Here is a 26,623-nt window from a genome sequence, read left to right as displayed (position 1 = left end):
ATAAATTGAATAATAAATAAATACCTAAATAATTAAAAAAAAAACAATATAAAATCATTTAGTCTAGTTCCTTAGAATACGTGAAGCCTGCAATGGAAAATTTATTTCCGGGTTATGCCACATGAGTACATCCGCCAGCCAATCTGATGATGGTGTGTCATGTCATTGAGTTTATTTCTTCAGAATAAAAAAAATAAGTAGGACGAGCGCTGAATAATAATTGTCGCAGGTTTCCCACTTGTCGAGCTCTGAAAACGTGGCTCTTATGCGGAAAAACACTACGCCAACTAACCAGCTGGTTGCGCCATCTTACAGATCCAGAAATACGATGGAGACATGGAATGGCTAAAAACAGCAAAGAACAGATCAAACACCACCCTGAATGAATTCTTCAAGAATTACCTGGGCGACTACGATAAGACCATTGATGTCACCAAATACCAAAAGCTGATTACTGCAGCGGAGAACAAGTGTACGTAAATGTATCTTTTGAAATATAAAAAAAAAAACCTTACATTGGCTTAGTGACCTGTGAAACTGGGAGCAGAAGGTACTAGACCCAGAGACCTATAATTGTCGGGGCAAATTTCTTTTGTGGCGTAGGAACAGAGCGGCTGGATTTTTTTCATTCAATTACTCTTTAACTTGCTGAATTAGTTCAGCTTGGTAAAAGGCGCTTTTGATTTCGATTGTGCCTGAATGTAGGGAAGGAATGGCTTATCGTAGCCAGCACAAGTGCTCAAGACCAACTTTGAGGTTTTCACCCTACGCAACCCTTAATGGAACTGATCAGAATTAGAGGGGAGGGGAAAGGTTATGTTTTTTTTTTCAAGTTTTTCATTATATCTTACTCCCATTGAGACATCGTATCAGTTTTTGTTTACAACTATTACCCTTAAAGGTCGCAAAAAATTTCAGCAATTTTCTCTGAACAAGAGCAAAAAGTTCATCGACTACATTTGCTAGAGCAAGCAGATAAGAGGCACATTGTCTTTCTTCCAAGTTCCATGCATGAATGTCTGTTTAGACGTTGAGCGAGCCACGTCCTTGCGTAGTGAAACAAACTTACATGCAGCCCGCTGGCCGCAGAAGTCCAAATGTTTGTGACGACCGCTCATTCATAAATCATATCGAATTGCTTTATTGCGGCTTCGGAAAGATTCATCAAACTGAAGTAAAAACCAGCCCTATTTCATCTAGAACAAAATGCAGGCACCGTGCACCTACGTGTTCCGAGACTGAAGTGCTTTGCAAAGTCACGAGTCTACTCACTTCACGTCACGGTGGCTCAGTGACTAAGACTTTGTGCTGCTGAACCCAAGTATACGGGTACGATTCCTGGCGGCGGCTGCAGCTTTTCTGAAGGCGAAAAGCGAAAACACAAGTCTGTTCGAGAATTCAACACACGTTAAAAATGCCCAGGGGGCCAAAATTAACCCGGAACTCTCCGCTACGGCTCGCCTCATCGCCTTTGGAGCGTCTGCGCGTTAAACCTCATAATGAATGAATGAATGAATGAATGAATGAATGAATGAATGAATGAATGAATGAATGAATCAATCAATCAGTCACGACTGTAATCCTACACACCTACAGTGTAATATTTTTGGTATTTACCACATCTTGGGTCGTGGGCGTTAAGCATAGCGTATTATTAGCTTGAGAAGTAAAAACAACTCTAACACGAAGCAAGACAGAGTTGAAAAGAATACAATCGCAAGAAGCGCTTCCACGTATCTGTCATCCCAAAACACAGCGTGGGGGAACAAAAGCCTGTTACGTGGTGGCAGGACAAAGGCGACACAAACCCCGACGAGACGGATTTTAATAGACCATCTCGCCATCTTGGCCATCTCGCCAAGAGAACGGCTACGTGGAATCGTGGGCGTCAGCCTCGAAGATGAAGACGGCTGATCATGTTCAGCAGCCCTCTTCGTATTCGTGCGGCGATATGTTGAGTAATTGTAGGGTTTAACGCGCAGACGCAACGCGGGCTATGAGGCGCGCCGTAGTGGAGGGTTCCAGATTAATTTTCACCCCCCGAAGATATTTAATGGGTACCGAAATCGCGTACACACGGGCACTTTCGCTTTTCGCCTCTATCAGAAAAGCGCGAGCCGCGGCCGGGAATCGAACCCGTGACCTCGTGCTCAGCAGCACTACGCCTTAGCCACTGAGCCACCGTGGCGGCTTCTGCGGCGATATGTTTGGAATAGCAGTCCCTTAGTTTCGCACAAATAAACTGCCCTTATTAGTTCGCACTCTGCTCGTCGCTCTTTTTTTATGGTCGGTAGCGCTTTATTTTATGTCCAAAATGAAATTGTGGTGCCCAATGATGTGCAATGACCAATGCCCTTTGATGCCCAATGTTGCTGAGGAGCAAAACAATATTTTTCTCTCGCACTTTCTGGTTTTTTCGACATTTAACACCATCTTCCGGCACACTAAGCTGCCCGGAGCTTCGAAAATTAAAAAAGAAGGCAGCACCTACTTCTGTGTGCTAAAAAAAGTATTGTTTATGCGTGCGAACTAGCATCGTCCCCGGGGGGCTCAATGGGCTTGTGACAGGTAAGCGAAATTGTGCAACTATGTTGTTGCAGTGGAACCCCGATAGTACGTCCCCCGGACTTACGACGGATCACCGCGGTCACGGGCAAACTCCCCATAGAAACAATGCATTAAAAACCCCGATGATATGACGCTCGGTTGCACGCAGTTCGTTTCATACGACGCATCCTGGCGCAGATAAACCGACATTTTTCCAATATTTTACACTGCTTCGCACCTCATTCCGATCTTTCTTTAATCTGAAACCCCCGTTTGACGCTGCAAGCCCCCAGGCTGGCCACACCACTTGCTGAACAGACGCAAGCAAGCATGCCGGTACTCGTCAGCGGGAGTTGAAGGCCCGATGCGGCAGCAGTACGTCATCGCGCCAACCGCAAGAAGTCGAAGTTCAGGTGACAGGCAGACCGCGGATTTGAAGGTCCCATCGAGCCGGCGACGAATGCGAAAACATACGACGCAACCCCACGGCGACGACCAAACACGCGCTTTCCCGGCACACTCGATCTAAGTTTCTTCCTTTCACGACGCTCTCTCTCTTTATATGTCTGCTCTCTGCTTATCAGTGTCTTCCAAAGCCGCGTTATCACTCTGCTCCTTTCTTTGCTACGGTGCCTCGATTAACTAGCGTGCGCCGCAAGGGTGGAACGGTAGAGACATGTATACGCTGGCGCCGCCATTTTGGGTCACTCGCTGGTTGACGCAGCAAATCACTGCAGCAAGCCCGCGCTATCATTTTCGCCGCAAAGGGGTTTCATCGGCATCATTATCATTTATTTACCCTTAAGGGCCCCTGACGGGGTATTACATAAGTGGGGGGGAGGGAGTGGGGGGGGGGTCGAACAAGCATACACAAAGGCAGTTGCAGGCCAAGAACATGAAGTAGGATACAATGCAAGAATTGGATTTATAGGACAATAATAATAGAAGTCATTATACACTAATAGCACAATTCAAATTGGCATAAAAATGTAAAAAAAAGCAACTGGTTACACACAGAAATTACGACGGTGCGGTTGTCAAATGAGTTTCGAGTAAGGTTTTAAACTTTAAAGTATTACGATCATTGGCTATTGCATTTGGAAGCCGATTCCAATCCTCAATTGTTATCGGAAGAAAATATTTGTTGAAAGCGTTAGTTGATCTTTTTAGATTTTGGACACTCAAAGAATTAAAGAGACGGCGCGAAGTTCGCATTGGTGGAAGAAGCAGGGAGCCATGTAAGTAAGCAAAATTGAAATACAGTTTGTGAAATAAACAAATGCGCGCTATTTTTCGTCTAAGATCCAGGGAGTTGAGAGACAGTGATAATTTTATAGTAGTAACACTTGTGCGGAAATATTGGGAGGTTATGAATCGAGCCGCACGATTTTGAACGGCTTCAATGGCGTCTACTAAATAAGATTGGTGTGGATTCCAAATTTGAGAAGCATATTCAAGTTTACTGCGTACGTAGGTCTCGTAGGCGAGTTTATGAACTGGGGCCCGTGAGCAGGACAGGGACCTTCTGATGAAACCTAATGTTTTTGAGGCATCGGCCGTAAGCTGTGCGATATGGTCAGCCCATGTTAGTTTGCTGTTGATGAGTACACCCAGGTATCGGTACGATTCTGCAAGAGCGAGATGGTTAGACTGCAGGGAATAAGTATAATTTATGTTGGAACGCTTACTGGAAACATGCATATATTTACATTTAGCAATATTAAGTTGCATCATCCATAAAGAACACCAATTTTTAATTACGTTTAAATCCTTTTGGAGGGCAAGTTGATCAGAGCTACCACGCATACGGCGGTAAACGACACAGTCGTCTGCAAAAAGACGTATGGAAGATGTAAACACTTGAGGGAAGGCCATTAATAAAAAATAGAAATATGAGAGGGACAAGGACGGAACCTTGAGGTACGCCACATATTACATTTGTAGTTGAGGAACGGTGACCTCTGACTGTGTATTGGGATCGATTAGTGAGAAAGGCTTGTAACCATGACAGTATGAGCGTTGTCAAGATTAAGGGTGGAAAGTTTAAGCATAAGTCGTTGATGAGGAACGCGACCGAACGCCTTAGAAAAATCGAGGAAGATGACATCGGTTTGAAATGAAGAGTCGAGGTTTAAGTGGTGGTCCGTCGTAAACTCAAAATGGTTTATTCGCGAAGTTTCAGTCATAGTATCTATTTCGCATTGCTGAGTCTTGTGGGAACGAAAATAGGTATGCGCTGAGCACTTTGACCAATAGCGGTGCCACGGGACCGTTCAAAGGGTGTATCCACCTAGTACGGCAATGCCGTTTTTGTTTTCATCTCCGCTTTGTACTATCCTTCACTTTGCTTAGCCTTGGCAGTGACCACTTCGGCCTTTCTTTGATCGTTGTTAAGATTGTGAACTTTTTATGTTCTACCAAAGGGCTAGGAGCCTTTGCCACTGTGCCAGCGAATTCCAAAACGTAGGCAGAGTCCCAAATGGTCGTAGTCAGAACAAAAGTGCACTTGCAACGGAAAAACCGAAGCATTTTCTGGATGATTGGTAGACTGCACGTCACAGTGACTTCGCATGCTCCCGTTGCACAGCAACAGTTGACACTGGTCTCGAATTCGGTCTGTTCGGTTACCGAGTCACGTCATAAGAGTTAATGCTCTTCGCCGCTTATTTTCAACCATCGAAAACATTCGCGCAATTTGAAGTATATTCTACTAGCAATAAGCCACTGTGCGTGATTCCTCGTTTTTATTTTCTGCTCCAGTGTGGACGTACATTGAAGGATTAGACAAATCCGGAAAAACCAGACCGTTTTCTAACAGAAACTGGAAGGTCAATACTCTTGGAGACGCAACCAAATCGTTCATCTCCAGCGGTAAGCTAACCACGCTGATTTCCTGCCTGATTTGTAGAGAATTATTCCAGCAGGGTGAGGGGGGGAGGGCTGAAATCATGGATTTCCGGTTCATGGCGTCCAAAATAAGGCTATGTTTCAGGACAATACTGTAACTGAAAGCAACTGATCTTACTGACGCTGAAAGAAAATCGCAAGTTTAATGCAATGCTTCAGGTAGGCTAAACGGAAACCTGACAGCGGTAATCTTGGAATCATGACTACTACGGTTAAAACTCCATCTGACTATGTAACCGGGAACAGCTAATTATATCGTAAAACCGACACCTTTATGAAGTCGGAAATGCATTTCACGAGCAGATGATGCCATCAATTCGATGTCTAAATGGAGGCTCGCCACAGCAGCGACCGCCACATCGTACCTGCGGCGGCCGCAGTTACGATGTGACGCCGCAGCGCTTGCCTGCTGATAATTTAGCACTGCGGTAAAAGTCCGCTGTGAAAATAAGCGCAATGAAGAGCTGGGGGTTCTAGGGAACACGAATTTATTTTTTGTTAAAGCAGTTTATGAGTTATCCTGCATGCGCTTCATTAGCAATGGGGAGACAGACTTTTCGTAGCAGGCAAGCGTCTTCAACGTGTCCTCGGTTCGGTTCCTTTGTGAGCCCCAGCAAATAGCCTGAGAAATTAAATAGCGTTTATCACGGGGACTAGAGCGGGCACAGGAGCTTCATCAGTTTTTTGAGTCGTCTGCATCCTCCGACACCTCTTGTTCGCCGGAGACTAAAGGCGCGTGCACACTAGCGTCGAACTTGCCGTGTCGTCCTGCCGACGGCCGCCAGCGGCGTCGCACCGCAGGCTTCACCCGCAGCGCGGCGCGACGCCGATGGCGGCCGTCGGCAAGGTGGCACGACAAGTTGGACGCTACTGTGTGCACATCGCTTTACTGTGCGATTTCTTCATTGTCCAAAGCGTCTGTCATGTCGACGTCTGCGTGGGTGCTCAGGTAATCGTGGAATCTCATATCTGCTGCCACCTCGATAAGTCGACAAAGCTGACTGGGGAGGATTTCTTCTTCTCACTCGTTGAGGGCTTTCACAACTCGATACAACCTCGGCAGGAGACACAATCATCCTCATGGCGAAATACATTCAAAATTGCACTTCTTTAAATGTGCCTGTTTCTCCAAATACCTTGTAAAATCAGAAATGGCAGTGGCACGCGTCAGCCAGTATAGCCGCAGGTCACAGCTTCAGGAGCCCACCGTGTGCAGCTTGGCTGTTAGGGAGCTCTCCTGGTAGCTTGAGCGCACATAGGTGGTGGGTGGAGGGAGGGGCGTGCAAGTGCAGATAGGCTTCCCACGCCCTCACTGATGGCATTTCCGTTGTGGTGGTGGGAGATTAGGACGCCAGGGCAACGTGTCTTCAGTCCTCCGTTGTCAAAAGTGTTTTTATATATGTATATTCGCAGATTTTAGTAGTTTACTGCGTTGCCCGTTTGTACTGTTTTTGGGGCGGACATCACGTGCGCAGAAGGACACCTTAAAGTGTCTAACGTTTTTACATTTATTACCCCAGTACATTTCTGAAGCCATGCCTGATTCTAGCGTGTTTCGTCTGCTTTCCAGCCGACTGGGAGCGGCTCTTCTTGAAGTATGCAAACTACGAAGGGTCGCACTTAGTGGTCATTTGGGACAATGCCCCCCTTGTGTTAGAGCACATGATTGACAGCAAGGGCATCGGTCCTAAGGACTCTCGGCTCCTCATGGGATGGAGTCTCCTGCGACGGCTCATGCCTTTTGCCAGCGGCCGTCTCATGGCCAAGTTATACGCGCCAAAAATTGAAGAGCTCTGCTTCAAGACCGTCAGCGGAGTGATGGAAGTGGCCATTCTGAAACTCTTGTTTGACAAGTGTACGTATGCGCACTTTCCTCATCGTGCCCTGCTGCTGCAAAGCACGCGTAGAAAAACGTGGCGAAATTCCGTGACCGCGTATTCATGAAAGGCCTGAGTTCAAAAGACCGCACCACGTCTGGTAGACACTTATTTGAGGAAGCGGGCAAAAAAAAAAAAGAGAACAAGAGCAAAATAATGCTCTGCGAAACCACCGAAGTATATCTGCAAAAGTTCATTTATTTCCTTGAGAAACTGGGCGTGTTGGTACATAATCTAGGCAAAACAGCGCAAAAAAAGACAAGGACAGAGAGGTACACGACAGGGACTGCGCTGAAATATCATCTGGTTTCATTTTGAAAGAGACAATATTTATAACCACCGAAGCTTTATAACCACCCAAGGCGCATGCGTAGAAAATTTACTTCTTTCTCACACGGGGTGATAGAGGCCCTGCTGACGCACGCCTTACCAAGCGTTAGGATCCGTTCTGATTATACAATTTCACGTGACAGCCGTGATTTGCACTTTCTAATGATGGAACTGTGCTGTAATTCTTGCAAACAGTCCTTGCAAATTCAAAAAACGGCTTGCAAGGACGCCATGCTTGCTTTTAGCACAGTCCCTGTCCTGTGTCTATCTCTGTCCTTGTGTAATGTTTGTGCTGTTTTGCCTAGTTCATTTTTCTCGGTCTTATTAGTTGCCCAGTTACTAAAGAGCCTCAGGGCCAGCGTTCCGTTGCTTAATCTTAGGCTATCCATTACTGTATTTTGTACCTCAATATTTGTTTAAATAAGAAACAAACAAAGCAAGGAAGAACCCACATAAATATCGGCAAAGGAAACTCTAAAATTCCGCGATTACAGGGTACGGCTCGAACATCTGCGAACAAAATTCTCTCTCTCCAAGTTCACGCTACTATTTTCAGTTAGTGTTTTCACGTAATTACTAATGTTGGTAAAGCATTACTTCCGGATCGAGGTGCTGTGGAAGTGAGATAGGGTTTCCACTTGATTGATGAAATAGTTGTCTGCCTATGAAAGTCCTGCTCGCTGCAGTCTTGAGGGAAGACATGTCACTGCTTAGGTGCGGCAGGAACCCCGAGAGTTTATTTTCATGTTTACTGACAAGGAAGGTTCTATTTTTATTAACTAGGATTACCCCACTCTACCTTGTGAAAATCTAAAAAAAGCCTATTAACGCTATCGCTTCAAGCAGCCTTAAACTTTTTTTTTCAGTATGTGCTATTAGTCATTGTGTACCTGTGAGCCTCTAGATTGACCAATTCTTATCTGTCATGGCAGACGCTACTGAATCGACGGTCCAGAAGGTAATGCGAATGGCAAAGCTCGTGCTTGGTCAGCTAAAATCCAAGCTCCAGAACAGTTGGATGAAAGGAGACATGCTAAAACAGGCCGTGGATAAGGCTGCACACATGGGGCTGGCCGTTGTCTACCCGCCGAACTTTCGTGTTCCTGGAGCCATCGAAGCGTTCTTCGGTGAGTAGTGGATCGCTAATAAATCAGAGAAAGGAAACTTCAGGTTTACCTCTGTTCAAGGAACCTCGTACCGAATTCTCGGTTTTTCTTCCTTCCTCCCCAGTACGTGCGCTTGGCAACTGAATGGTAGATTACATTGGAGTCACCATAAAAAAACATAACATTTATTACGTTCCGGCTGGGGTCCAGTCTTTTTCAATTGGAGCACAAGCTTAGGTTAAAATACAGAGTACATAAAGGGTTCTTTGGGAGCGCCGCAAGAGCCTGGAAGCATGCGTTTAAACATCTACAGCAAAAAAAAAAAAAAATGGCGAAGTAAACAAAGAAGGTGCACGGTTGGGCGAGTTGGTAATGCACCTCAACACGACATCGCGGCAAATACCAAGGGTCAAATGCGAGTCACACAGGAAGCGGCCCCTTTAGCCCCGCCCATCGCCGCGCTGTATAGCATAAGCAAAATACAGAAACAAAGCAGTTCTCCCATCTCATTCATAGGGGACAAGAAGCTGCCACAAAAGACAGGAGCGCGGAGTCGGCAATTAGTCTTACAAGAGGTGCCGAACTCAAAGAGCTATCTGTGTCACAATCACTGACGACACTGCAATTCAAAAGTTTAAATACAAAGGGAAACGAGGGGCAGCCGCCGCCTTCCAAGCACCCCGTCCTTTCCCACAAGTGGCAAGCCCATGCCCGGTCCACGAAGACAGGAGTAATGACTCCTCGTTGGGCTGCAATGCCCCGGGATGGGTGCAGGAGCCACCCAAGAAGAGAGGCACCAAGGTCAGACGAGTTGTTTAAAAATTCAAACTGGTATCACACAGAATACGTAGTAGTCGAACGAACCCCTGGCTGATGACATTGAATGAATATAACGATTTTTAAGGTTCGTGCAAGTGTCAAGAGGTTGCACGTCATGTTGGAAAGAAAATGTGGCCCATGTACAGAAACAAACCCCCAGTGACCTACGAAACAATTGACACTTGCTAGCGAGGCATAGGTGATTGTATGAATTCTCACACGACATATGTAATAAATAAACAAAGAATGCGCGTGAACAAAGGCAGGACATGCGGAATATGTTGAACACAGTTGGAAACAGAAATAAAAGCACGAACAAAGAATGCACGCGTACAAAACCAGGACATGCGCAACCAGGTTGTGACCAAAACTAGGTAACAAAGTGAAGTTTCGTCCGTAACAAGCATTAGGCATGCAGAACGATAGCTTGAAAACACTAAACCGAACATGCTTGAAAAGTATAATGATGTTATACGTACAGTTATTATGCCCACGCTAGATAGCATTATGGCGTCCCCATAAATTTGTTGATGGCTCTTCAGATAGTGTTGAATTTGTGGAACAGGTATGATTCGCAGGCTTCCCTGTCATAGTGGGTTCTGAATCCCGATTGCAGCCTCGTGACTGCAAACTGGTCGAATGCTTGTTTCAGAGAGTCGATGTGTTTGAAAGCTCACTCACCAGTACACCGCGTAAATTTATGGAACACTTTATTTATTCCCACGTTACTCTTAACGTCCCAACACTTTTTCCACTCCACTCAACCTGGCTTTGCTAAAAGGACTATTGTGCGACACTCAATTAGCTTTATTTATTAACGCCATCAGTGCCAGCATGGGCAGTAATAGTCCTATAGATTCTCTATTTCTTTATTTCGAGGAGGCATTTGACAAAGTTCCACATCACAGATTACTTCTAAAGCTACCTCGCCTAAACCTGGATCCCGCTGTATTCACTTGGTTACAAAATTTCTTAACTAACCCTAAGCCGTTTATATTTGCTAACTCTCACTCTTCTAGCTTATCTCCCGTACTCTCAGGAGTGCCCCAAGGAACGACTTTAGGGACCTTGCTATTTGATTTACATAAATGACTTACCAACTAATATTCAATCTAACATACATATATTTGCTGACGATTCCGTCCTATATCATCCCAGGTACACTAGAAACGACGATTTATTTTCCCAGCGTGACCTTAATTATAATAAAACTTGGCGTGATACATGGTTAACGTCTGTAAATGTCACTAAAACATCATTACAGTCGTTCCATCGCAGTACGACATACGTTTCGCATCACTACGTATTTGGTAGTTTCATCTGTTCAAACCTATACATATCTAGGTGTTTCTTTAACCCAAGATCTGACTTGGCCAACTCACATTTCGAACGCGACCAAAGTTGTTAATCACGTTCTTGGTTATCTGCGCCGCAATTTACGTTTTTGTTCTTCATCCGTTAAATTTATAGCATATCAAACATTGGTCTAACTTGAGTACGCATGTACAACCTGGCATCCGCACCTGTATAACTTATCTCATACACGAATATGTGCAAAACCGTGCGGCAAGGTTTATTCCTTCGGCCTCCTCCTACCACATACGCGTCTCTAAACTAAAAAGCCAAGCTAATCTTCCTCCACTTAAAACAAGGAGTAAATTTAAGCGGATGTGCTTGTTTCGTAGGTTTTATCATTCACGCATTGCTCCTACAGTTATTGGACAAATGTATCGTCACTCTGACCGCATCAACCACCGATTGGCTGTTTATCCAGGAAGGACGCTCACCTCTGCCCATTAGAATTTTTTGTATCAAAACAGAAAAAGACTGAATTGATCTGCCAACCGACGCCGTTGTCCTCTCCAGTCCCAGCCATTTTCATGAAGCAATCGAAGGCATTCTGCACTGACATTCGGTAGTGACCATCAACCACATTGTTACCTATAAATGTCCACCCCTAATGCAAAACCCCTGAATCGGGGCCTTTGATGTACAATAAATAAATAAATATATCAATAAATAAGTGTTGGTTTTGTTCTTGAATCCGATCTGGGATAGTTAAGGCGATTTTTAAAAGAATTTTCTGTTGGTCCAATGTATTGTGCGCCACAAGTGCTACGTTCTAGGGTGGAACCTATGTTAGCGGCGTCGCAATCGAGGTTGCCCCTGATCTGCTTAGAAAAGTCGGATGCCCTGTTCTGAGTGCTCGTTGTTGGTTTCATCATCACTCACAGCTTGAACCGGGGTTTTCCGCGCGGAGTGGAGTCAGTAGGAGTGCAGGAAACAACAAAAGCTCCCTTGTGCAGTAAACTAACCCTTATTTTGGAGTTCTGGCCATAAATTGTCAGTATTTCACTTACGTCGAAACTCCACTTACCCCAAAATACTTTGAGATAACAAGGTATCATTGTATTGGGAAATAATGTAACCCATTTTATCTTCTCGCCCAACAAGAAGTCTTACATGCGGCAACTTCGACATGGCACCCAAAAATAGCGTTTACGAGGAACGAAGAATGGAATTCACAAGAGTAAAAAAATTCGCATAATGTTCCTACCAGGTCACATAATACTGCGGTCATACTAAGCAAACTTTTTAGCAATATAAATCTGTTTCTTGTGATATCTACGTATTTATTTTCCTTTTTCGAATTTTAAATTTGTAAATCTCGTGAATCTAACCTTTTAGATGTCTTCATGAAACCCTTTATAGACATCACGTACGTGATACTTCCGCTCTTATTCTTCTCGGTGGTTCGCACAGCGTACTGTTAGGACTCTTTGTCTATGAACATTTTCGTTCTTTTTTTATATATATATGATCCTATTGCATAAAGAGTGACCAAGGACTTTTCTTTGCTGACGTATATAATATTTTGATGGTTAGAACGAATTACCCGCAACAGAAATTTGCCGTGTCTGCATATGGCCTTTCTTATGGGACCCTGCCCTAGCCTTTGGCTAGGGGTCCAACCAGAGAGTGTAAATATTCTTTAAAAATACGAACGAAGAGTACAGCTTTGAAGGGATTCAGTTTTTGCAATTTAATAAGCTTTGTCAGGGTCCCAATTAGCAGGTGCGTATTCAATTTAAACAGCATAAAAGCAATGTAAACGATCTTGCGAAAGTGTTATGGAGAATGCTCAGGATTGTTTTAAATTAGCCAATGAGCTGTTGGCGGACTCATGGATCACGTTAATATTGTGTCGCCGTGTAAGGTCCAAGTGTAGAGGTATTTGCGAATCTTTGCAAGCTGAATAGCTTGTTATTTAAGGAGTAACACATCCGAGTACAAGTTAAAGGTGGTGCCAGCCTATACACCGAAATCTCGCTGCGGAGATGAGATGGTTGACATTTTCTACGCTAATGCCGAATCGGCGATGAATATGCCAAACACCCGGGACTTGAACACAATATTAGGAGAGACGACGCTTGGAAAGCGCGCAGCGAGAAACCTCAGAATAGGTTGTCAGAATTGCAATCGGTTTGTACTCGTTCATTTGCGGACAGAAATAACTTCGGCATAAAAAATGCACTCTCCACCAAATCAGTGAACAAAAAACTCCCATGTTGGTGTAGACCTAGAAGTAAAATCGATGCAAGTCGATAGAAGTACTCGGCAGGATTGTGAGGTGCTAGGCAATGTCAAAGCAAGTGGTCGCCTCATCTATAGATGTAGAAAACAAATTGCGTTAGTGAAAGTGTCGTTTTTCTTTGCGTGTGCATGTCTGTGCCACATTGAAAACTGTTTCAGTGAGAGGTTATTTGCGTGAAAAACTGGGTTAATACTGTTACGCTATAGAAAAAGATGTCGCACGCTTCCTATGTGCCTCTTGTTCGCGTGTTTAATATGTCATCCTCGTACATAGTTGGACGAAATACATATTAGTGTAGTACTCGTTGCCGCTTAAGAAGCAGCCACATAGTGGATTCAACCTTTGTTTGTCTGAACGAATGCAGCGGAGTTTCCAGTCATTGGCTCAACGTTCTTCGATGCCTACGTGGAGTCGCATTTGCTGGCGACCAAGCTTATCTTCAAGGAGCGCACTTACAGGAACTTTACGACGGGCGTGGTAAATGCTTTCTACAGTACAGGCCAGAACACCTTCACGCTCCTGGCTGGCATGTTACTACCGCCGCTTTTCTACCAAAACGGGGTCTCCGCGGTGAACTACGGAGCCCTGGGACAGGTACGCGCTGGCATGGCGAAAAAATGTCGTTGGGCGAGCGCAGTTGCTAGTGACTGTGGGGGCATACCGCATTCTCACGATTATAGCCCGCCCCTGATTGCAACACGCAGGCAAGTTGGACGCCGATTCTACCGCCTAACGACATGACACCACGTACCTGGCAGGAGACAATTTATTTGACGCACGCAACGTTGTTAGCAAAATTTTTTAATGCATTCTCCACTGGCGTATACAACTCCTGTTAGCTTTGATACTTCCGTGAGGAACATTGAAGGCCCATTTTTGTCGTCGGCCCGACTGCATCGCACACGCCAATTCTAAGGTTACTTTTAGCGAAAGTTAACCACATAGGTGGGAGCTTCTAGAAGTCTAGAAGGCTTCTAGAAGTCATATATAAGGAATGCACAAGCAGGATAACCATCCGCCTGCAAAGCGATGAATTTCCTATCCGAAAGGGAGTAAGACAGAGAGATACCATCTCGCCAAAACCATTCTGACCATGTATGGAGGGGGAGTTAGAAAACGTGACTGGGAAAACATAGGATAAAGGATAAACGGGGAATATTTGAGGTATTCGAGGTTTTCGGACGATATAGTCCTGGTGAGTGAGACTGCAGAACACCTGCAAGCAATGCTTGAGGAAATACAATCAGAAAACACGGCTGTGAGGCTAAAAATAAACATGAATAACTCTAAAGTAATGAAGAATAAACACGGCAAAACGTCCTCTTCAGCTTAGGAATCAAAACGCTAAAGTAAAAGAATGTAACTACCTGGGACAGATGGTTGGTGTACGAGAGGGAAATTCGGCGCAGAATCGGTATTGGTTGGGGAGCACTCGACAAGCACTCCAAATAATCAAAAGTCCCAAAAAATGAAAAAATCGAAAAATCGAATTATTATGGCCCCTTTATCATACTTTAGAATAGAGCAGGCCACATCCCCCACACGTTAGAGGTCATCATCATCGTCATCACCAGCCTATCTACGCCCACTGCAGGGCAAAGGCCTCTCCCATTATTCTCCAATTACCTCGGTCCTGTGCCAACTGTGACCAATTTATCCCCGCAAACTTCTTGATCTCATCTGCCCATCTAACTTTCTGCCGCCCCCTGCAGCGCTTGCCTTCTCTAGGGATCCAGTCTGTTACCCTTAATGACCACCGGTTATCTTGCCTTCGCATTACTGCCCTGCCCACGTCCATTTCTTCTTCTTAATTTCTACTTATATGTCTTTAACACCAGTTTGCTCCCTGACCCACTCCGCTCTCTTCTTGTCCCTTAATGTTACACCTATCATTTTCCGCTCCATTGCCCGCTGAGTCGTTCTCAATTTAAGTTGAACCCTCTTAGTGAGCCTCCAAGTTTCTGCCCCGTTAGAGGTACCCAGGAGCAAAAAGTGCACACTTTACCTCCGAACTTCCGTATTTAATCCCCCCGTCATGCAATTGGCCTTCCCCTTCTTAACCCATCTCTTGGTATCGATTCGGTTACTCTAATTGTCCACCGGTTGTTGGTTCGTCTCACCACATGGCCAGCCCAAGTAGATTTTTTTTCTTTATTTGCACTATGATATCGTTAACTGTAGTTTGTTCTCTGATCCAGGTAGCATGTTTCTTGTCCCTGAGTGATATTCCTTACATTATTCGTACCACGCATGTTGAGCCGACCTACGTTTGCTTTCTAGTTGTTTAGTAGGGCGCCAAGTTTCAGCTCCGTACGTCATCGGCAGTATCCACTGGTTGCAGGTGAGATGCGACGCTGAGAGGGGCATCTCAGGGGCATCTCGTCCTTCCTGCGTCGTCGTTGCCCGCGTCCGCACAGCTGCGTCTCTCCTCCGCTCACCCCCTCTCCTCTGTTGCAAAAAAGAAACCAGCGGCAAGCACACGCAGGACAAGAGAAGGAGGGACACAAAAACAACGCTCCGACATCCCTCCTTCTCTTGTCCTGCGTGTGCTTGCCGCTGGTTTCTTTTTTGCAACAGTATGAACCAACAAGCCCAGCATTTCACCCCCTCTCCTCTCTCCGATAGCGAACACTCTCGCCCAACATCTGCGGGCGCGTGGCGCAGCGCACTCTCACTCCGCCGGTGGGCGGCGCTGCGCGCTGAGCGCATGTGCAGTACTCTCTCTCTCCGCGGTCTCCTCTCCTTCGGGTGCGCTGCGCATATAAGCGGAGTGCCGCGCTCCGACTGGTCTCTCAGTCGACGGTCGCCCGCGCTTGCGCTTGCACCGCATCCCCTCGCGTGGGACCCACCGATGTGATTGAAACGCAATTCACGTTCACTACGCGTTTCACGCAATTCGACTAATCGACCCAACGGAAACACCCAACAGAACCCCCTTCAGCGTCGCATCACACCAGGTTTCCCGCGAGGGGAGGTGGGCGTAATTTTTTCTTTTGAGGTGACAGAGGTAGCTTCCTTTTTATTATTTGGGAGTGCTTGCAGAGTGCTCCCCAGCCCATACCTATATATTCTGCGCCGGATTTTTTTCTCGTGGTTGGCGGAGGCACTAACCATCTGTCCGAGGTAGTTGTATTCTTTTACTTCACTTTAGCGTTTCGTTTCCGAAGCTGAAGAGGACGTTTTTGGCATGTTTATTTTTCATTACTCTAATTTATTCATATTTATTTTTAGCACCACGTCCGTGCTTTGTGATTGTAGTTGTGATTGCAGCCTTACTCAGCAGTACTCTGTCGTTCGCAAACCTCAAATGACTCGAGTATTCCCCATTAATCCTGTGTTTTCCACTCAAGCTTTCTACATGGCACCTCCAGACATGCTGTGAATAGTTTTGGCGAGATGGTACCTCCCGGTCTTACTACCTTTCGGATTGGGAAGCGTGTGGAAAGTTATTCTGCCCCTGCATTCCTTATATATGTCTTCTAGAAGTCTTATGTACATTTCCTCTATTTCCTGGTCTTTAATGTATCTAGCACGGCTGCAGTGCGTACGGAATGAACCGCTCTTATGCCTACCTTTTACAAATCCAAAACTGAATCCACGCACTCTTAATTCCTCCTCCTATTCTATGCAACTCAAGCATACTGTACGGTTTCTTTTTACTTATGCGATACCTGTGTATAAGACATTCATTTTATTTATTTATTTATTTTTATTCATAATACCCCTAAAGGCCCTCGTGAGAGGGTGTTACATAGGGGGGTTACATGAGCAAAGGTACAAACAATGAACGTCAAAAAAAATGGATAAAATTTCAAATTAAATACAAGCTAAGGTTGAAGTATATGTTATAACAAGTAATTGGTAATGACAGCAAAAACAGCAAAGAATAGGCAACAAATTGTTCGAATACAGACAAGCACACAGGGAACAACCTATGAAAATGCAAGGAAAAATAATCAATACACATAATAATAAAAAGAAAACAAATAAAGCATGCACTCAAAAACGAATAAAAATATACACTCACTCATCACACCGCAAATAAGCTGAATCAAGGTAAAATAATAGTGCACATTTGCTCTGCACGTTTCAGAAAAGAGGAAAAAAACATTAAAAGAGCAAAAGTTAGATGGTGTCAATATTTTGAATTAGTTCTTGAAATTTTGTGGCGTCTTTTTCTGAGGCAATGTGCGATGGTAGATTATTCCAATCGATTCTGGTACGTGGAATGAATGACCAGGAAAAAGCAGATGACTTACAGTTTACGCGTTTAACTTTGTAGGAGTGATCGGGGCGTGGAAAAATAATGGCAGGTAGCTCGAAGAAATCGCCGTGAAGTGACACGTGGTGATAAAGTTTATGGAAAAGTGATAGGCGTGAAAGTTTGCGACGATGAAATACTTCGGGCAGCTCTGCTTGGCGTTTTAGTGCTGTGGCGCTCGAATGACGTGAATAATCTGAAAATATGAATAATCTGAAAAACACCTATAAGTATGACGTGGCCACCAAACTTCAGGGAAGCCCATACACATTCCAAAACAGAGGTAGCAAGAACAGGTACTGCAAGCACATCATTTTTTTATCGCCAGAAGTACGCCACCTCCCCTTCTATGTATCCTGTCACAACGAACAAATTTGTACGTGAGCAAAATACTGTTGTCAGGAATGTCACCGTTTAGCCACGTTTTAGTTAATGTCACGATTATTGGCGTGCAAGAATCAACGAGGGAAGACAACGGAATGGTTTTGGATTGAACGCTTCTAATGTTCGTGAACAAAAAACGAACACCACCAGAACTATTTAGTTGCGATGATAAGGAATGGTTATTTGTTGAACGGGGAGGTAGGGTCGGGCTACAGTCATACCGTAGCAGAGGAGGATTCAGATACCGCAGAGTGATTAGTAATGGGTGTGGCTTGGTGGGTATTAGTGTCCCATTCATAAACGTCATCATTGATCTGAAGCCTGTCAAAAACGAGTTTTAATTTTTTCACATGCGATATCTGTGTATAAGATGGTCATTCAATTTTTTACGTACCAATCTTCAATGTGCTTATGTTCAGGGTCCAATGGCATAACATTTCTTTTTCTCAATTGCGTTGTATGTTTTCTTTTTTTCTTCTTTATCCAACGAATGTTCATGTAAGACTGGTGATTTATACGCGTGTAATCGGGTAAATAGGCGCTTTGTCAGGTCTCCTGAGCCTTTACGCCGGTCCCCCACAGGCAACTTGTATCTTTCTTGTTGTCTAAAATAAATTTCTATTCTACTCTATTCTATATAGTCTATAACTACCATGTAAAGGAGTTTAATGTACTCTGAGGACTTTTCTATCACATGATTGGCAACATTGATGTGATCCGTGGTTGGGTACCCCTTTTAATCCCTGCCTGCTCTCTGCGTTTGTGGGAATCCAGGCTGTCACATATGCTGCTTACCTCCCAATGACTAAACAAATCGACAAAAGTGCTCAGCATTAATTAGGTGACCAGACATAGTGCTGTTACCAGAGAATGTCGGATTGTGGGGCTGCAGCCTAACCGGGGGTAATAGTAATAATGCGCCTTTCTGTGACAATTGCAGATCATTGGCCATGAGATCATGCACGGCTACGATGTACGTGGCATCAAGAATACCTACGACGGGTACATACGCGAACCAACCGACGCATCGTCGGTGAAGAAATACAATGAGAAGGTGCTCTGCTTACGCGCGTCCTACGACAAAGTGAGTGGTGCGCTGTTTTTTTTCTGCTGGTGCGCCAGTGCAGGTTTGACCTCGCTATTGTTTATGCCAGCGTTTGCGTGGTAAAAATAGCCACGTTTTCTGTCAAATAAAGGGGCCACAAAAGCAAAAAACGGTTCAAAATGAAAAAAAAAAAAAGATAGCCTGTGGTAACTCAGTCGGCTACGTTCCAGCCATGAAAGGCGTTTGGTGACAGCAAAGATTGTTGATGTTCGTTTGCCCGAAGTCCCATGCCGATCAGGAAGCCAATCGCCCGGGCTCCGGTTGATTTGGCAGGAGACTGGCAAAGTGATGGTGTTGAAGTTTTCGGAGATAGCGGTCGAATTGACGAACTCGAGGTGTTTGGATTGGATGAAGGAAAACGAAGAGTTTATATACAACTATTTACATTAGTCTTACTGGATACATGAGTAACGAAAAGGAAAAGTTCAGTTACACGATCTAGCTACAAGTGCGCACAAGTCACTCAAGAGCCTCAACTCGTTTAACTATCCTATAGTCCGAGCGTGTGTAAACCACTCGAGCAACGGCGGCCGGAACTCTGTTCCCGCCGCAGGACACCTCTAGTTGCCCGGTACACAGCTGTACCCTAAACCTGAGACGCGATCCTCAAATCTATCTCTTTCTTAAGGGGCTCACATATCCCACCAAAGCTTCAACGGTCGAGACCCCTGCCTCGTCGGGAACTACCTAGCTGAGAGCTCAGACAAGAGTTCTGTTTTGCAGCCAAGTTCGGCCTTATAACACTTCGGTGTTACTCTCTGTCGGGCACGCCCCTCTAGCTTTCGTACACGCGTTAGGAAGAGCCCAAATCCACGTACACAGCTGTCACTCAGTCGTTTGCCGAATATTCAATAAGGCGCCAAAACCTTCGGGTCAAAAGCCGGCGCGGGGGCGAGGAAGCTCGCGGCGGCGAGTAAACATGCCTCTTAAGGATACCGAAAGGCAGCCGTTCCGACGGTGGCGCGCGACAATGGGATCTCGCGGAAAAGCCGGCGCTGCCGTTGGGTCAGACGACGATAATTACTTCTTTGTAGTCTGCTACGTTAACAATCTTCGGAACCTGGCGTGGCCGTCCGCATTCCTAAACGGGCTTATTCCTGAGGCATTCCTCCGTCCAGAAAAGCCGTCTCCCGAACGCACCACATCGAATTGGCGATGGCCATAGCGTTGTGTCGGCAGCGCTGTGCCGCCAGACCGAGCGGCGGGGATCTATCCTTTCACGGGCAAAGCCGGGGCGCCGGGCCACTGACTTCGTGAGCGGACCTTACAATTCCCCTTTTAGGAGTGTTACTGGATTTCTTGTTTCAGTCATTCCGAAAACAATTTAAAAAGGCCACTCGGTTCATCTACCCGTCAGCATTAAAAGCGGACAAACACTTGAAGGAGCTGGGTATATTCACCAATGAGCCCCCTACCATTTCTGCCATTCAGTTGATCCGAACTCTCTCTCACCCAAGCTACCAAACACAACCTATTCACTAGCAGATCAAAGGTGACCGAATACTTCAGCAAAGCAAGAATATAACAATACTAAAAAAAAACCCGCCCGCATCTTCCCACGGGGGGAACTCGAGTAAATGCGTCGCAGAGTGGTGGGGGTATCGCGTGAATGTTGCGTAATTGGGTATGGTTTGGGAATGCTTAATTGTTATTTCGTCTTTATTATTCCTATTTGTTGAATGATGGAGAAGCGAAGGCAAGGAGTGTAAAGTTAAAGTCTGTCTTTATTGCTTGATGCCGTCAAGCAAAGCGTCAAGTCAAGCGAAAGCCAAGCAAAGACGCCCTTGACTGAATTCCGAACGCGCGCTCCGCCGCTTATATACACACCGCCCGCGTTCGAGGGAGAGGAGTACGGGGGAGAGACACGCATGCGCACACTTCCGTACACAAGTGCGCGAACTTTCCACGCACCCACCACGCCGTTATCACGTGTACACGCCCTGCCGCCATTACTATTGAGCGCGACGCAGCGCACGGATAGCTACGACGCATGCGCGCACAGACGCGCTCCCCCCCGCACCGCTGCAGCTGTTGTTGAGAGCGACGGAGCGCACGGGGTACACGCGCTCCTCCCGCACCGCCGCACCTGTTGTTGAGAGCGAGGAGGGTACGGGGGAGAGACGCGCACCTGCGCCTCGACGCGACGCGCATGCGCAGTGAGCGTGTAAACGGCGCCGACAACATCGACGAGTGACATCGCGAGCCTGAGAAATGCTCCGCATTTAAAACACTAAAGGCAAGTAAGGAAGAAGTAGGGTCAGGTCTCTGTGACGCTTTTACGCAACAAACCAGAAGAAAACTCAAGCCATAACACTGACGTTCGCTGGAATAGCAAACACGCACATATTCATTTTGGCACTCAATTACGAAAAACAAGAAGAACACGCTTGCTAAGAACCAAGCCAATTTATAAAGTTTGCTTTCTCACTATGCAGACGCGCACACATGTTTTCCTTGACGGCGTAGCACGATAACGTTCCTTCGAGAATGTTCAGCTGTGCTTCAGCTCACTTCGGGTGCAGAGAAAGCTCAGTTCGGCGAGCGGATCGAACAATCAAGGCGTCACATCCCCCCCCCCCCACACACACACGCACACACAACAGTAAGAAAGGGCGGGGGGGGGGGGGGGCGGGAACGTTCACGTCCGCCGTGACGGTGTTGAGGCTGAGAGGCAATTGAATACTAGCCTCCCCTAGCGATATTCTGAAAACAGGGCACTGCATTCCCGTGTTTCCAGCCCCCTCTGCAGATGGTACGGACCGTGTAGCATTGCAATGTCAACGCAAGTCTCGACAATTTAACCCCATGAGGTGAACAAGACTTCAGGGAAGACGTAGTGGTATCCCAAAATGCGACTTCGATTTCTGTCCTCGAGTGACCAGGCCTCCCCAATTCCCCAACGTAAGGCAAAGCGTCGTGCTGGGAGCGTGAGCGAAGGATTGGTGTTGGAGCGGAATGGCGGCCGGCGAAGGGGATAACCTTCTCGGGATCATCCTTTCCTTACGTACCGCGTGCCCCGCAGCAACAACCTCACAAGCAACTAACATTATTACCGAAAACCGCTCGTGCACGCTATGAGCATCCCGAGCAGCGGCCTGACAAAGTGATTTTCTCAACTGTCCCAACACGCACTCATTACTGCGTAACTCAGTACTCAGTTCTGTAACACCTTGCATGGTCGCAGAACTTAGCGCGTCGTCCCTTCCACCGCGGCGTCCAACCAAATCTCGGTAATGACCGCAGCGGACACTAAAGCAACGAAGCTCTATCCCAGATGTCGGTTTTGCGAAATCGCTGCTTGCGTCTCGTTCCTCTGTTTCCACTGTAGCTGCCTCCTCACACGGTTTTTCTCTCTTTCACAACCTCCCCAGGAGCTCTTATTCTTTGTTTCGCAGTCTCCACGCATGGGTTTTGGTTTTCTCCATCAGCCTCCTCGGGTACACTCTCACCTTCAAGACTACCTAACCCACACGACATATCCGTATCTTTCCTACCCTGTTCAAATGTTCCTATCACCTTATCCTCCGTCTTCTCGCGTTCTATCTCACTTTCTCTTTGCTGCGAGTTCTTTCCAGCATGCCAAGGATTTAGGGACACGCGCCACCGAAACCTGATTGCGCCCTGTCCCGGCGCTTCGCTCGTCCGGGGGGCGTAACTGAATGGCGCATAAAACACACGGCCGCCGTTTGATAACGAAGACAGCTAGGAGAAACACCGCCGGGATATCCGTAGCATGGCTGCAGCGGCACGCTGTGGCAAAATTTTAGGCTTGTGTGATTAACGTACGAGGTTCCCAGGGCGTCTAAATGTTTTGTGCTGCTGCCTCATAAGCAGCATCAGAAACGTTTTCTCGTCTTTTCTCTTCTGAGCGAGCTCCTGAACGCCCGACACGGAGTTCGCTTTCTCGTGAGACTTTTGAGTGTAATTTGGAACACGGCGGGCCCCAAGACTTTCCTGCGCGACACCAATCTCCTCCGGTCCACCGATCGAAATTGGCGTTCTGCCCGTGCTAGCAAGTTCGGCATGTATAAGCTCAGTCTCTGGTGCGAACTTAACTTCCGGCCCTACACTTGTAGCAACAGAGGTATCAGTTGACTCTCCAGTTCCACCGTACGCGCTTAACTCAACGCCCCTCATTCCCACTTCCGTTTCCACGCAGATGAGCCCGGCTGAATCGTTCGCCTCGTGTGCGGACTCAAGAGGCCTACTTTGTCCACCTGAAGTTCCACTTCACAACATTTGCTCGCACCACTCAACTTGGCTGTCGGCATAGAGCTAGCTGTGTCCGCTCGCACATGCCTCACCCTGATGCCTTTTGTACGCATCACTCCAGCTCTGCCTCCAGTCTGTGCAAACGCTCGTGCTCTTCTAGCTTCAGTTTATACATTGTGATCCACTCCTACAATTGAAGATTCAGTTTTTTTCAAACTAATTCCATTCGTTTCAGAATTTTCGCCTCGGATTCCACTTGGGAAACCCGTCCTGCCGCCCTACCTCCTTGAGGTGGTGCCTCATGTGTCTGCCCGTTTCCATCTCCTCCCGCCATTTCCGCCAGCATGCTCCTCGTGACTACTAAGCACCCTACGACTCAGCCTACACCGCCACAACGAAGCGCAAGAAATTCTACTGCCCGCACCTGCGGTGGCCGACTGCTGCATCGTTGACTCCGTGCCGCCGATTCCCGCGCTCTGGCTTTTTTCGAACGCACCGCTCCGTGCGTAGCTTGATTGGTGCCGATGACGGTGGTGCTGCGGCCGCTTGCTGCCCTTGGCTGCCGCCTGGTGATTTCTAGTGCCAAATACTGTCGACCGCGCCTGTAAATATTGATGATGTTAGTTTCCCCGAAGTCCGGTGCTTATCAGGAACCCCATTGCCCGGGCTCTGGTTGATTTGGCAAGAGGGTGGCCGGGCGATTGTGTTGAAGTTCTTGGAGATGGCGGTCGAATTGACGAAGTCGAGGCGTTTTAAGGGGGGTGGGAGTTTATTTCATAAAAAACAGTACAAACATGTTGTATATACAGACGAGGGTCCCAGAGTCAACACACTGTATTGGGACCCTCGCGGTCGAATTGAAGGGAACTAAAGAGTTTATATGCAACTATTTACATTATAGTAACAGGATACATAAGTAACAGAAGAAAAAAAACTTCAAACTTCAGTTAGACGCTAGCTCCAAGTGCGTACAAGTCCCTCGAGCTTCTCAACTACGTCTAACTCTTCTATCCTCGGAGCGTACGCAAACCGCTCGAGAAACGACGGCCGGGACTCTGTTCCCGCCGCAGGACCCGTCTGTTGCCCGGCACACAGCTTTACACTAAACTTCCGACGCGATCCTCCAATCGCTGTCTCGCTTAGGGGGCTCACAAATCCCAAACTAGCGTTAGCGTTAGCAGTCGAGACTCCTTGTCTCGCCGGGAACTGTCTAGCTGAGAGCTCAGACGAGAACGCTCTTTTGCGGCCAAGTTCGGCCTTACAACACTTCGGTATTTCTCTCTCTCGGGAACGCCGCTCTAGCTTCCGTACACGCGTAAGGGAGCGCCCAAATTCACGTAGACAGCTGTCAATCAGCCGTCTGCGGAATATTCAATAGGCGCTACCACCTTTGGGTCAAAAGCCGGCCCGCGAGCGAGAAAGCACGCGGAGGTTGAGAGTGGGGCTGAAAGGCGGCGGCTATACACTGTGCCGATAAGGGCACGTAACAATGGTGTCTGTCCGCACCGCGCCGCGCCGCGCAGTCAGATGACGATCATCACCCCTCCGTTGTCCGCTATGTCAACAATTCTGGGAACTTGCGGGGCCTTCTGCATTCTTAAAGGGTGATTATCCCCGCGGCATTCCTCCGTCCAGACAAGCCGTCTCCCGACCGCGCCGTAGCGAATGGGCTGCGACCACAGCGTAGTGTTGGCTGTGCAGTGCCGCTAGACCAAGCGGCGGGGACTTTTCCTGTCACACGCGTGGCCTGGGCGCACGGCCACTGACCCCACGAGTGGACCTTTACAGGAGATATGAAGATAAAAGTTTGTTTCATCCGAAATATTTCGTGTTCTATAGTGCCCGCAGAACTTGTCCGGAAGCAAACGATACTTTATTCACTGCAAAATTAATTACTGAAGCTAAAATCTTGATTGGCGCGACAAAAGGTGTTTAACGACGTTTGCAATGACATCCTAACAACAGGTCCTTCAGCTAAACTTGGTGTGGAGCGGATGTCGCGACAAAAGGTGTTTAACGACGTTTTGCAATGACATCATAACCACAGGTCCTTCAGCTAAACTTGGTGTAGAGCGGAGACTTGTTTGCTGCATGTCAACCTAGATGGTTTCACCACACCGCGGCTAGCCTTTTTCTGCCTTTGGTTTGTTTGTGACCGTATTTAAACCTGGCTAGTTTTGGTTGATGCAGAAAACAATCCTCTCGTGAAATATGGGGGTTGCTCGACAAATATGGTCAAGTCAGATACCGTCACTTGCGTCAATCGGCCAGTGTCGTCTAAGACAACGTCTGAGACAAACCAAGCAGACTGCGCGCAGTACCAACATCAGTACGCACCGGTACTTCTGTGTTTACGTGTGCTTTCGTAACTTCCATTGTGTCCCACATCTCTTACTGATTTTTAAAAAATGTGCCCTAAATTTAGTCGCAAATACCTCGTTCGGCAAGTTTATAAGCTCTGCCTAATTTGCGTTTGCTTTTGCCGGCCTCCTCCAATCGCAGAGCTGGCTGGTATGACATTCTAGGTTCTGCTGCGGGAAATTAGCTGGTGGGACGCATAGCCATTCCCTTTTTTCCTAATTATATAGCGTATCTGAGCGAAGTTCACGTTAAAAGTGGTGTCAGCACGGTTCTAATGAGGCAATCTTTTGAATGAACCAAACTTGCATTTTCTCTGTATGGCCACTTTAAAGCTGAGGGCTTCCGCAAGCTTGACGTTTTCCTTACTGACGACTGGACCAATGCCGTTGCACTCTATTACAATACATCGCGTGGTTGCTGACTCCCTGCCGCAACCTGCACATTGTTCTTCCTAGCCATATCCTCCTTGCCTCTGCTCCCGGCCCTGCGGCTCCCCCTGGTGCACGTCTCGCGCGCGTTTTCGTGTTCTCCCTCATCCACAATTATTGCTCGCGGGCTGGGCAACTCGCATGCCCCCACGCACACCGTGCACTTCTATGCATATCCGCAGGCGGAAGCAGAGCGGCAGGCCGAACCCGACCCCAAGACCGACTCGGAAGGCTTCGCCGACTGGACGGGCGTGCAGCTGGCGTACTTTGCTTTCCGGTCCCTTCCCGCAGCCGAGCGCGATGCCGTCATTCCCGGGCTGCCGCTGGACGCCGAGAAGCTCTTCTTCATCGCGCACTGCTACAAGTGGTGCGGACACGAGAGGAAGCGTAACCCTGACCCTAAAGAGCTCTACTGGAGCACGCGGTCGCGCTGCATCGTGCCCCTGCGCCACATGCCGGAGTTCGCCACGGCCTTCTCCTGTCCCCGGGGCAGTAGGATGAACCCCGCCGCCAAGTGCACCTTCTTCTCGTCGTCGTGACGCTGCCCACGGTTACGCTGAGTCTGGACGGCCCAGTCCCCTCCACCGAGGATCACGGAAGATCGAACAAGTGGCGCTGGCCTGTACGGGTGATGACTGTATCCAGAGGCAACGCCTCGGGGTTCCTAGTGGCCCACTTACATGTATAATAA

The 26,623-nt window shown here is 47.1% G+C and overlaps 1 protein-coding gene across 1 annotated transcript; it reads left to right on the top strand.

Annotated features, from left to right (window-relative positions):
• The first annotated feature begins 319 nt into the window (after window positions 1–319).
• Window positions 320–26,623, top strand: LOC144180420 (neprilysin-1-like). Its single transcript, XM_077708763.1, has 7 exons — window positions 320–472; window positions 5,308–5,418; window positions 7,025–7,309; window positions 8,594–8,788; window positions 13,546–13,775; window positions 18,767–18,910; window positions 26,115–26,623. Exons 1-7 carry the CDS (start codon window positions 337–339, stop codon window positions 26,469–26,471), a joined length of 1,458 nt encoding a protein of 485 aa, XP_077564889.1. The 5' UTR covers window positions 320–336; the 3' UTR covers window positions 26,472–26,623.

The sequence above is a fragment of the Haemaphysalis longicornis genome, unplaced genomic scaffold (assembly GCF_048455015.1).
Source record: "Haemaphysalis longicornis isolate Haplotype H1 unplaced genomic scaffold, Haemaphysalis longicornis Haplotype H1 scaffold_4, whole genome shotgun sequence".
Classification (NCBI taxonomy): Eukaryota; Metazoa; Arthropoda; class Arachnida; order Ixodida; family Ixodidae; genus Haemaphysalis; species Haemaphysalis longicornis.
Note: the sequence above shows the minus strand (reverse complement) of the source record. Positions and strands in the feature narration are given on the sequence as shown.